The 13,780-nt window shown below is 39.8% G+C and overlaps 1 protein-coding gene across 1 annotated transcript in view; it reads right to left on the minus strand.

Moving 5' to 3' along the window:
* LOC133460708 (collagen alpha-1(XIV) chain-like) overlaps positions 1-13,780 on the minus strand; it is a 205,547-nt gene that overhangs the window by 169,439 nt on the left and 22,328 nt on the right. Inside the window, 1 exon segment of the mRNA XM_061741443.1 lies at positions 2,104-2,247. Coding sequence (XP_061597427.1) covers positions 2,104-2,247 — 144 coding nt within the window.

The following is a 13,780-nucleotide window of genomic DNA, read 5'->3' on the forward strand; positions in this document are numbered from 1 at the left end:
CCGGTCCTCGACGGCCACAGTCCTGCATGTTTTAGATGTTTTCCTGTGTCGTCACACCCAGATACAAATGACTGTGTCATTAACAGAGTCGTGCAGACCTTGATAACAAGCGGATGATGGTGACCAATTATTTGAATCAGGTGTATTAGAGCTGTGAAGCATCGAACATGCAGGACGGAGGCCCTCGAGGGCCGGAGTTGCCCACCCCTGCTCTAAGACATTCAAGGGAGCAAATGAGCGTGGTGAGAGGAGACCGAGGGAACAGCTCGGAGGAAACAGAGGCTGTCTTAAAACCTTGCTGTGGAGGAAACAGAGACTACGTTTACATGCAGTCAAAATTTGGGTTATTGCTAATATTCCGGTTACTGAAACATTCTGAATAATCCGTTTACATGCGTGAGCAAACAGGGTTATCCCTGTAAACATGGTAATTAATCATTCGGGATATCTCGATCAAACCAGCGACGCACGGAAAACGTGATGACGAAATTACCGTAATTTCTGCTTCTTCTTCCTGTATCCAAATTCAAAACAAATGCTGCTTCGCGCAACTTTTGGCTCACCTTCTTGTAAATCTGGCTATCCCGGTACTTTCTACCGTTTACAAATGCAGAAATGTTCATATCCTTCATTACATTTATGAAGTGATTAGTCTCCTCCTGGTCTTGCGTTTCTCCGTGTTTATAAGAACTTCCTGGACTCAAAAGACCAGGATTCCTTGTGAACAGAGCATGTTCAGAAAACAAATTCATGTTCCGTTTGATCAGGATATTCCGTTTTGAGTTTACATGACCCAATATTCGGGTTAGAAAAGGAGTAACCCAGGGGTAATATTCGGGTTTTTGAAAACCGGATTATACGCAAATTGGGGTTATTCAAAGGGGTTATTGGTGTTTACATGGCCGTGCAAATTCGGGTTATTGCCAATATTCCGGTTTTAAAAGGGTTATTGAGTGCAGGTGAACGCAGTCAGTGTCTGTCTTAAAACCTTGCTGTGGAGGAAACTACGACGGAGTATTAGGGCCAAACTAAGACAAAAAAAAATTGGAAATTACGAGAATAAAGTCATAATATAATGAGAATAAAGTCGTAAAATTACGAGAATAAAGTCGTAATGTTGTGAGAATAAAGTCGTAATAGAATAAAGTCATAATATTATGAGAATAAAGTCGTAATATTACGAGAATAAAGTCGTAAAATTACGAGAATAAAGTCGTAATGTTGCGAGAATAAAGTCGTAATAGAATAAAGTCGTAATATTATGAGAATAAAGTCGTAATAGAATAAAGTCGTAATATTATGAGAATAAAGTCGTAATATTATGAGAATAAAGTCGTAATAGAATAAAGTCGTAATATTATGAGAATAAAGTCGTAATATTACGAGAATAAAGTCGTAAAATTCAGAGAATAAAGTTGTGACATTACGAGAATAAAGTCGTAATGAATAAAGTGGAAATTTATGAGAATAAAGTCATAATATTATGAAAATAAAGTGGTAATTTATGAGAACTCTAACAGGAAGAGCTTCTTCTCCCTGTGTTAAAATGAAGAATATTGAGCATCTTGTGAAGTTATATTTATATATTTATAATATATTACAACTTTATTCTCATAATATTATGACTTTATTCTCATAATTTTACGACTTTAGTCTCATTACATTATGATTTTATTCTCGTAATTTCCTTTTTTTGTTTTTTTTGTTTGGCCCTAATACTCCGTCGTAGGAAACAGAGGCTGTCTTAAAACCTTGCTGGAGGAAACAGAGGCTGTCTTAAAACCTTGCTGGAGGAAACAGAGGCTGTCTTAAAACCTTGCTGGGATGTGATAGGACACAAAGCACAGATGAAACAGATGGAAGCACCAGATGTACAACTGTGTTGCTCTCTGCAGCTTCAAGCTTTCATAAGTAAGCAACTCCTTCGGCCACACCCCGTCACATAGCAGGCGGTCCTCCAATCACAGCTGATGGAGAACACCTGATGTGAAACACTGATTGGAGCCAGAAAAAGCAATTTGGGGTCACATAGTGATCACAAAGCTCTGGTTTTCTCTGGAGACCATAGCAGGTATAGGATAAATCTGTATTAAAGTCTCTTACCTTCAAATTTGCCCTGAAGGGGTTTGCTCTCTTGGCCTCCTTTGACTGCAATGATCTGGAAGTTGTATTCCTGATTAGCCTCAAAGTCATTGATTATCAGCTTTGTTTCCTGCTTCGATAGCTCAGTCACCTTCTGTGCTCCACCTGCGCAAGACAAGAAAAGCACAAACCCTGATGATTAGAAAGGAGATTTGGCTTTCGGGTTCACAACCCCCCAGCTTTTAAAAAGTTGGGATGCTGTGTAAAATGTAAATAAAAACAGAATTCAACGATTTGAAAATATCATGAGCTCATATTCATTCTTTATTCTGAAAGTACTTCTGTTGGGAACCGGTGCTACAAAAACACAAAGTCTAACATGTGAAGTTAAAAGTTCACAAGGGATGCGGTTTCCAGGTAGCTAATTCGTTTTTTCCATCCCTGCCCATCTTCCGTCCAGGTTTGCTTTGTAATGATTGTTCACTTTGCCATTCACGCTGACATTTTCTTTGTTTTTTTTTAATGGCGCTATATGTCTAACAGAACTATTAAACTACCAAATAAAATACCTAAAAGGTCAGCTTCTTTTGAAGATTTGGTTGCCAGAACGCACAAGCTTCCAAAGTCATGCTGTTTAATATGACTTGACATTTTCCAACCAGAAGAGGTGACAAAAAAAAAAAGTGAAACATTTGGTGGACCATCTTTTCAAGGGGTTTGAGACGCTTGTTTGGAACAAACAAAGGTTGGGATGACATATGCTGCTACTTCTTTGAACAATTTGTTCCTGCTGAGTACCGTTTAGTTTCAGTAAACATTCCTGGCAACACATCCTGTGTCTGAGGCAAATAGGGTTACCCTTTTAGAAGTGTTGCATTGTTGGTGTGCATCAAAATAAATACATTAATTGAACAGGATTTATCTAAATTAGGAATTCTGAGACACATTACTATCCAAAGTCTGGAAGGACAGCGTTGAACCCTAATTTCTCTGGGAAACATTTTTTTGGGAAAGAAAGTCTTTTGTTCATAATTCATTCATGATCAGATGTCACTTAAATGTTAGAAATCTATTGTAAAATTCATGTCAGTGTTCACTAGTAAAGAGTATTTCCATGCACACTATTGGGAAACAGCTGTGCATCCTGAGTTGCAGAAAAAGGAAAAAAAAAACCTTGTTTGCATGGAAGAAGAAAGATTTGACTCACAAATAAAGGAAATATTGCACGCTGCAAGGCTTTGGGTCCAGTATTATTACCAAGCAGCTTAAGGTGATCAGGTGTAGGTTCAACAACATTATGTGCCCAAAAAAATGAGGTCAGCCAAGTAACTGAATATACTGACTAAGCAGGGTTTTTTTTCTCCCCCATGTGGCATGTGCATATTTCAAGATGACAATGCCAGAGCTCAGGCTGAACTTGTCAGAGTGGTTCAGGAATCTTAAGACATCGAGCTATTAGAGCCAGATAATGCAATCTTAATCCAAATTATTCCGGCATGTGTACGCAACCCACGCTTAGTCGAGCTACTGACCGACCCGGGACTCCCCCTCCGGAAGTGACGAGCGGCGGGAATAACAGTTACAGCATCACAACACCATGGTAACAGAAGAAGAAGAGGGAGACTCTGCTGCATCCAGTGGTGGACAGTAACGGAGTAAATTTACTTAAGTACTGTACTTAAGTACATATCCAGAGGATTTGTACTTTACTTGAGTATTAGATTTCTTTGGTACTTATTACTCTTACTTGAATACATTTCCCAGACAAATATTTTTACTTTTACTCGAGTAAATTTCTAGGAAGGCTGAAAAGTACTAGTTACTTTTAGGTCTGCTCTTTTTTCTTCTTCCCTAAAATCCTATTGGACACAAGCTGTTTTTGTCAAAGGAGGAGACCTATCACAGTGCACGCTCTCCACTGGGATGTACGTAAAGCGGAAATACGTCAAGCCTCTGAATGGCTGAATGGGGAGACAGTTTGTTACGCTCTATATTGCTATATTGTACTGGTACATGTCCTTCCTGTAAAGTTAAGTGACTTCAACATTGAGTTATTGAAAGCAGAGATGTAGTTTTTTGTAAAGCAGTGGTCTTTGAGGGGGATCCAGACTTAGTTGGATGGTGCAGGTTCATTTGGTTTCAGTACATGATTGTTAATAAACTCTGCATCATCTGCTGTCCTCTTATGATCCCATTCATTTGATTTGTTTTTGGTGTTTCTGCAGGTTTTATATAACATTGTGGTTCTAAAAGCAGCACATCAGTGCAGCTGGTTTCAAAGAGTTAATTCTCAGAAACAAGAGTTAAAAATTTAGAAAAAATATAGTAATTTACTGATGTGGAAAATAAGAAATTTACTCTTACTCTTACTTTTACTTAAAGTAAATTTAAAAGCATTTACTTTTGGATACTTAAGTACCTTTAAAAGCAAGTACTTTTCTACTCTTACTCGAGTAATACTTTGACTGAGCTACTTTTACTTGTAACGGAGTAAATTTTGACCAGTAGTATTTGTACTCTTACTCAAGTACTGGGGTTGAGTACTCTGTCCACCTCTGGCTGCATCTTACCTGCAACATGATCAGGATAAGTAGGTACGACATTTACAGAGCTGCTGCATCATTAGCGACTTTTTTTCCACATGTTTTTTTTCCTCCTTCGGGCTTGTTTACTAATTGTACCGGTAGAATGCCAACGAGAGCTAGAGCGTGTGGCGCCACCTAGTGTCGCGGAGTCAAACGTACCTCACTCAAAAATCGATTGTCTTCTTGTGCATGTTTACTCAGATTTCATTTAAATTTAAAACCATCAATAGTTGTCAACACATCTAACAATGAGAAGTCTAAATTATGAAACTATTTTTATCAAGAGTTTAAATGAAATGGAGGGATTAAATGCATATAAAACAGTAAATCATCTTGGATAACTGGGCAAGAGCAGCAATTTAAAGGGGACCTATTATGAAAAACTGGTTTTCTCTTGCTTTAACATATATAAAGTGGTCTCCCCTCAGCCTGCCAACTCAGAGAAGGAGGAAAGAAACCAAATTCTGCAGTGTCTGTACAGCCGCCCGGATGAACCGTCCAGTGTGATGTGGATCTACGAGCCAATAAGATTCTGCTCCCGTCGTTACGTAACGATGGGGGCGATGCATGAAACCACGCCCACAACTAACTCCGCCGGCCAGAGCTTCCGCCATTTTCTACGCGTCATTCATGCAGCCAATCAGCACAGAGCCTCATTATCATATCCCCGCCCACCCAGAATCCCGCATAGATAATGAGGTTAGAGACTGAGATGATGAAGACATGGCTCAGAGGCTGAATTTCTAATTTATTTAGCAAAAACAATCAAAAGCTTGTTTTTAAGACATTCAAGGCCTGTTTAAAATAGGTATTAGATGCATAATAGGTCCCCTTTAAGTTTGCTCTATGAATAAGAAAATTCGGGTTTTTTTATATATTTTTTTAAATCCACAAAAGTAAATGTTTTTGTTGATTTTTCAAATAAATGATTTATAGATGATTGATAATTTGTTTTTACTGCAAATAGAAAAAGATACACATGAACACTGAGCTTCTGCTCATCATGTGGATTTGGAAAAGCTCCGTTATTGCATCATAATTTTGAAATATGTGAAATTACTTTCTCCAATGAAACACTCGTCCCTGTCCTTTATTCCTGAATTCCTTCCAACCTCTCCTTGCTACTAAAATAGATTTTTCAGAATAATTTAGTGGCATCCTTGTTAATGTGACAGTCACTTTGCTGAACTTGAGTGATCGTTGCAATCTCCATGTAATCATGCAGCATAAATTCAAAACTGACACTTGGCAACACCTGTTTTTGCAGCATAAAGATTTGAGGAGGGGGTGGAAAGAAAAGAAAAATGTTTTACACTTAAGAAGCAATTAAACTTCCAGAATCCTTTATCAGGAAAGAGCTATTTGCTGACTGTGGGTCCAGGATTTCATGCATGTATGGTGCAAACAGAAACATTTCAGATATCTACAAAGTTTGTAGACTTGGTAGAAATGTATGCTTTATACTTAGAGAATAAGTATTTTTAACACCTGTTTTGCAAATTTCAATTGTGAAAAGAAAATAAATGCTTTATGGTGAAAAATGGTAAAAAAAATTCATTTGTCAGCTTACTCGTTTGGTCACAAAGTTTTGAAACCACTGTTCCTCCATGTAATCTTAGAGAATGTCTCCCAAAAGAAAAAAAAAATGTATCTCTGAAATTTTTCAGGCTCCACATTCAAGGGAATTGACTTTTGATAGATGACTTTTTGCAGATGACGATGCCTTTTTAGAACAAAAATAAACACCATTAGAATGGCTGCAAAAAAAAAAAGAAAAACCTTCAAAATAAGAAAAATCCTCTGCATCCAAACACAAAATTAATGCATCTCAAAGACTCTGCAGTTTTTCATTCATTTTTTATCAGCATTATGACATGTTTTTGTAAGGATGTTAATGGTAGGGGTGTGTGTGAGATGGAGAAAATGTAATACATATATAAACATAAATATATAAACAAAGGATCATTAGGTTCACATTTAGGAAAAAATATAAATAATTAAGTGGTAATTTAGATAAAAGTCAGGGACAGATACACACGCAATAAAAGACAAAATCAAACATAGTTAAATGTGTTCTTATAAGGGTCTTTATACTTATGATAATGTGATGCTGAAGCACTAAAAGATGAATATTTCCTTTCTTCATCATTTTCCTTTCTTCTCACAATATCACTAAAAATCTTCACTGATGTGGATTTTAAAGAATCACAACTTTTTTTCATACTAACTTCTTTTATAGCACAACTAAAGAATACAACCATCTTTTTCTTTTTCTGCTCTTTAAGTGTCCTATAACTTTGTCAGTAGAACCAGGCATCAGTCACGGTTCACAGCTGGCTTCTCTTTAAGAGACCAGAACTCCTCATAAAAGATGGGTTCTGCACTTCTTGAGGGTTTTTAAAAAAAATACTGCGTGGATACTGTTTTACCAAGCATTCCTATGGTCGGTATAAAAATATATAACTCCACAACCTCAGTGCACGGCCTCCTGAAAGTCTGATTGATACGTCTCCTGTATTTACTATGGATTGATTTACACGTCAGTGAGGACGATGTTCGGCTGCTGTTACTCAGTGTGGGTCATCCAATAAATGTTCGGCTTTGGTCAAGGCAGATAGCAGCAGAATTCACTGTGCCTAAAGCATATTGTTCAAAACCTCAAACAAAAAAAGTAAATGGTTGTGAAAAAAAGCAATTTCTTAGGTCTGCATGTCAAAATGAGTTTTCAATAATGACACAGAATCATTTTATTATTTTCATTTAGAGGAAAAACAGTATGCAGGGTATCATTCAGGGGACCTATTATGGCATCTAATATCTATTTTAAACAGGCCTTGAATGTCTTAAAAACCAGCTTTTGATTGTTTTGCTAAATAAATTAGAAATTCAGCCTCTGAGCCATGTCTTTATCTTCCCATTATCTAACCTCATTATCTATGTGGGATTCTGAGTGGGCGGTGCTATGATAATGAGTAGTGATGCACCGATTGTTCGGTAACCGAAATTGTTCGGCCGAAAATGGCAAAAAAACACTTTCGGTGTTCGGTGGAATAAGTGGGAAAAAAACCGAACAATTAATAACGGCGTTGTAATATAAATAGACTGGCCGCTCCGTAAGTGTTGCGCACCACATAAATCGTTGGCCAACCAAAAACTAACCACATAAGAATTTAAATAACATTCACCAGCAGGTGGAACCAAAACAACATAAATCAATCTATTACAGGTGCGTTTAGATGACGAAATCAAACGTGGAAGAGCGTGGAGTGAAGTGGTGCGGTGCAAACATGTCAGCAGTGTGGAAGTATTTTAGAGTGGCAAAGAATAATACAAGAATGGCTGTTTGCAATGAATGTTCTGCTCAAATATCTAGAGGGGGCACATCTGAAAAGTCTTTGAGCTACAAGTTTGATTTATCATTTGAAATGATAAAAAACCCTGAGCGCTTTAATGCATTTTTATTGTTTTAAGGCCTATGTTACAATGTTCAGTCAGTTAAGCCTAACGTAAGCTCAAAGATGGCCAAAAAATGTATTTTGCTAATTTATTTATTTTAAGTTATTGTTCTTGGTATAATGGTATAATGTCTGCTGGAATATTTAAGAAATGCTGGGAAATTAAAAATGTTCAGTTTTTTATGTTCAACAAATGTTTTCTACCTTGTAATTTTGTAAAAGATTTTTTTCTTTTAAAAGCATGCCTAAATCAAATGTATTTGATTTATGCAATGGTGAAAAAATTGGCAAAATAAATGAAAAACTGCGAAGCACCATGTTCGGTATTGTTCGGTATTCAGCCAAGTGTTTATTATTATTTTCGGTTTCGGTTACAAATTTTCATTTCGGTGCATCACTAATAATGAGGCTCTGTGCTGATTGGCTGCTTGAATGACGCGATACACCGCTACGGAAAAATGGTAGAAGCTCCGGCCTGCAGAGTTAGTTGTGGGCGTGGTTTCACGCATCGGAGGCCAACCTATGTAAATCACTCCCATCGTTACGTGACGACGGGAGCAGAATCTGAACGGCTCGTAGAAGCCACATCCCACTGGACGGCTCATCCGGGCGGCTGTACAGACACTGCAGAATTTGGTTGCTTTCCTCCTTCTCTGAGTTGGCAGGCTGAGGGGAGACCACTTTATATATGTTAAAGCAAGAAAAAACATGTTTTTCATAATAGGTCCCCTTTAAGCGCCATCATAAAACCCAGAAATGAATGAGAATGCTGCAAAAAAACCATAACTCATGTTTTCAGTCTTTTCACGAGGAGATGAGCTTCTTTAACGTGCAACATGGCTTTAGGCTGAGTAGCTGCTCTGCTGGAGTAACTGTATTTACTTTGATTTCACGTCCAAAGTCAGAATAAACTGACAACAGTGAGTGACACAATAATTGCCCTGAAGGCACAAAATAAGTAAACCAGGTGATGATTGTGTGAGAAATATGTAAAATGTGTCCTGTGGCTCAGAGTCGTCGTGACACGGGGGCTTGATATATATTTCCTTCCTCAGAGTTCTCATAAAACACTATGCAAGCACCAGCAACAGTTCCAATGCTTTCTGAAATGCTGCTGTTGTTTTACCATGAAGTCTGAATCCTGCTGAGGGAACACTTTCATGCAAAGATGCATGAATCACTCTCCTGAATTACTGTATCTTCAAATGTGCTGCAACAAAAAAAAAAACTAAAAGAGTAATGCTAGAATGGAAAATACTGGACTTGTAACTGTATCCTTGAGTGTTCTTTAAGGGTCATACATTTGAAAAGCCTAAAATATGCATCTGCTGAACTGATAATTATTTTCGGTGCACATTTTCTTCAGTGGGGATGATGCTGGGTGTGTGACTGCTATTAACATCTCCATTTAGGCAGGAAGCCCTTTCCTTAACTACTGTGTGAGGTGGAGATATGTACTTGTCAGCAATTACGTTTGATAATAATATGAATTCACAGGTTGTAAAATTCAAAGCCTCACAAACGGATGAGCGGAAAGATTGTGAAGCAAAAGAAAGTGCAAGATGAATGTGCACATGAAAAAAGGCAAAAAAAGATACAGAAATATGAAATAAGATCAAGTACAGGACATATTCATGCATGACCTAATCCTGATTATGTGTTGTTGCCGTGGCAAACTGACTGGTGTTTAGGTTTCTGCTTGGTGGCTCTGAGCAGATGTTATCAGAGAAGTCCCACATCACAGTAATTTAACCTATTATTTCAACTTTGTGAAGAAAGAAAAGTGCTTATTCTTTCTTTACTTTTTGTGATTAAACTCAATATGTCTTAATGTCCTCTTATTCCATTCTGCTGCCACAGAACCGCGTCCCAGTGGTGATCAATAAATCTTCTTGAAACCTAAGCTACCCAAAGCCAATTTCTTCTTGAATCTAATTTCTTAGCTGTTACAATATGATTGACGGCAAAAGCCAGCATGTGGCAGCGCTTTTTTAAAAGGAGTCAATTCCTCAAACTCTTGAAGGACAAAAGTCATTTTCAAATGAGATATTAAACATTAATGGGTTCGTCAATCTTTCTAACTAATGACATTAATTTTGATGATGGTCACTTTTCCATTAATAGGCCACACGGTACATGCAAAATAGTTTCCATTTCCTAACAGTTAATTTAAACGTGCCAAAATCGCACTAGTAATTCTCTGAAACACAGCAGCGCATTTTTTTAAAAGCCGTTGAAAATATCACTTAGAAATGTGCAGACTTAAGGTCTTTACTATCATTTATTCACATGCGATGCCACATTATCCCACAAAACCCTGCAAGCCTTTTAGTTTTAGCATCATAAACTCTATTTCAAGGTAGGAGTGTGTTAAACAAAGCAACCCTGAAAGGGAGAACTTTAAAATGTAGAGACATCACCAGACAGACTGCAGATGCAGCTCAAGCACTTGAACTTGTTCCTCTCATTCTTTAACTTTGACAGAAAAAAAGAGGAGAAATGCTGTTTTCAGTATCATTTAGGAACTGTCACCAGGCTCGCCATGGTCTCCCATCTCTTCTGTTGGTAAATTAACTTTGGACTCCGGTCCCGGTTGTCCTTCGTAACAGCCACTCCTCATTTTACAGCAGGCAGATTTACAAACAGCGAATCCTTGGGGTGAGTGAACTGAACTGAATCCCTTACTGAACGGCTCTGATCCTTTGACGGAGCATCTGAACTACAAACAAGGCTGCGAGCAAGCAGCCATTTCGTACGTTTTTATAGTGTACGTGGTGCTGCAAAAGTTTAAAATATGAAAACGCAACAGGCTGAGACTGTTTTACCTCCCTGGGAGTGTCCACTGCAGGTGCAGTGATCCATCCACCGAACATACAAGTAACCTGCAAACTAGTGCAGTAGCTCAAACTGTCAGAATCAGGCTCACCAGGTGCAACAGTAATATCAGTCGAAAAGGTTTCCACCTCATTTGAAACCGGCCTTCATCTCCAAAAGTCTGCAAGGAAAATTCTCAAATGTCAAGATTTACAAAAGGTGTGTTTATCAAAGTGCCAGAGGCCGAGAATGATGAGCCGGCTGAATCCCGGACCGCCCAGCCGTGTCTCCCTTCAGCGACTCGGATCTGCAGACACGACTCCAATCCAGTCCCAAACAAATCGGAGAACAAACATTTTGAACAAATCTTTTTCACGGAGCCGACCCTTGTGATTCAGTTCACTGAAAAAAACCATCACGCCCATTTCTACGTCAGAAATGGTGAAACCACTCCGAGGAAAACGACGAGAGTGACCGACCAACAGAAAAAGCGACCTAACCTCCAGGGGGACCCACTGAGCTGAAAATGCTAAGTTTAATTAATGTAAAAGCATGAATTAAATTAAATCATTAATTACTTTGCCTTCACACTTTGCAGGTTCAAGATTAACATTCATTTTCTGTATCACCCTTCCGTCCTGTATCATTTTCCAATTATGAGAGTAAAAGTCACGTATCGACGTCGACCAGGAAAAGGCTATCGCATTGAAGCAAATACACCCGACTTCTTCAAAACAACAACATGCTGTTTATGAGAATCGAGGGGCTCCGTCACAGCTATCGCGCCTTCATTGCACTGGCATGGACTCCAGCAGCCTGCAGGGGGGAGAAGATTGTCCCTGTCATTCACTCCTGACTCTGCCTGCGAGGCACGCAGTCATCCCCACATTCCCAGATACTCTTCTAATCTGTTTTCCTTTTCTGCAAAACCAGGCGCTGCCCAGCGGCAATCTGCAGCAAGTGTGGGGTGTGTGGGCATGTCTCAGAAATGAAGCAATGTTGCTTCTGTGAAAATGTCAATCCTTTATGAGAGTCAATAGAAATGTGAGAAAAAGCCAGTAAAGACAAGATGGTATATATACGCATATAGTGAAATCCTAAAATGTCCTTTCATTCATCCATAGCTTTCCTCTATGCTCCCTTAACACCTCTGGGCTCTATGCTTCATCTTGTCTTCATGTATCTTCTTTTAAAATGCATGTGTCATCCCCTCCTTCCAGCAGATTCTCCCCTGTGGTCTCGGAGGATTTTTGCGCGCGCCTCCTGCACCTTATCTAACATTTTCTCTATTAGAGCGTCCGGGGCACACAAGAAGCTACACGTTTACACGGCCGCTGGCTGACAGCCGCGCTAATAAAAGAGGTTAACATGTACCTCAAAACTCCAGGCTGCAGTGGATTACCTCCAGCAGTGAGGTGAGTTGGGCAAAAAATACATTTCTCAAACCTTCCAAAGAATAAAAAGAGCCCTCACAGTCACCAGCTGCGCTATATTAACTTTTCTATGAAAGGATAAAAACTGGATCACAATTAGCTTGGAACGAAGACGATTCATAATCGGCTTTGGTATCTTTAACCTGCGACTCCCATGCTCTCTCAATTAGTCCTCTTGACGCATCCTTGTTACTACTGGATTAACACGTGTCTGCTCTTGATATTTGCTCGCTTTGACATACTGTCAGTTTATTTTATACAATGTAGCTGTTTTCAATATGTATAAGCAACCTGCTGGAGCTCATCCCAGCTCTACTTGGATGGATGACTGCCTGGATTCTGGAGCTCATGGAGATAATCACCTCATCGTAAGTTTCTTCCCTGGAGATGCTCGGCCAGACCTTCCATTCCTGCCTGTTTATGGATGTTTCTGCTCTGGTTTTGTCTTTACTTACTAAGGGCCAATCCCAATACACCCCCTACTTTCTTCCACTAGCCCTCCCTCACTACCACTACCCCTAAAAAAGAAGCCACAGATTTTAGGGCACTTGAAATCTTCCCAGGGGCCTGTCCCAATACTCCCACTACTCCTACTTTCAGCACCACCCCTAAAATCAGGAAGCTGAGAGCCAAAAGCTGTTTTAATTTCAGCTGTAGCGCTGTTAATATGCCACTTTATTAAGTTTTCATATTTTTTCAGGCGTAAAAGTAACTGTTAAGATCCCCAACCTGGGCTCAGTTTATCCAAGTTAACTGTTAAGAAGAACTGTTAAGAAATTTGATCCGATGTTTTCGGAGAAGAGCCGCCGGCTCGGAGCAGCAGCAGTTCACGACCGGGTCAACCTGCGCCGTCGTCCCGGGGGAGAAACCTGCAGCTCTGTGGAGAATTACCGCTTGCTGAAATAAATCATTTAGGAAGATAAATGTTGGTTTAATAGATGAAATCTAACAGTTGTAGCTACGCCTGTTAAGAAATTTGCTCCGAAAATTTTGGGATTTCTGCCTGCCGGCTCCGGAGCTGATTTATGGTTCCGCGTTAAATCGACGCAGAGCCTACGGCGTAGGGTACGGCGTAGGGTACGGCGTAGGGTACGGCGTAGGGTACGGCGTAGGGTACGGCGTAGGGTACGGCGTAGGGTACGGCGTAGGGTACGGCGTAGGGTACGGCGTAGGGTACGGCGTAGGGTACGGCGTAGGGTACGGCGTAGGGTACGGCGTAGGGTACGGCGTAGGGTACGGCGTAGGGTACGGCGTAGGGTACGGCGTAGGGTACAGCGTAGGGTACGGCGTAGGGTACGGCGTAGGGTACGGCGTAGGGTACGGCGTAGGGTACGGCGTAGGGTACGGCGTAGGGTACGGCGTAGGGTACGGCGTACGGCGCGCGTCGCTGCGTAACCTACGCCGTAGGCTC

Source organism: Cololabis saira, chromosome 15 (genome assembly GCF_033807715.1).
Source record: "Cololabis saira isolate AMF1-May2022 chromosome 15, fColSai1.1, whole genome shotgun sequence".
NCBI classification, from domain to species: domain Eukaryota; kingdom Metazoa; phylum Chordata; class Actinopteri; order Beloniformes; family Belonidae; genus Cololabis; species Cololabis saira.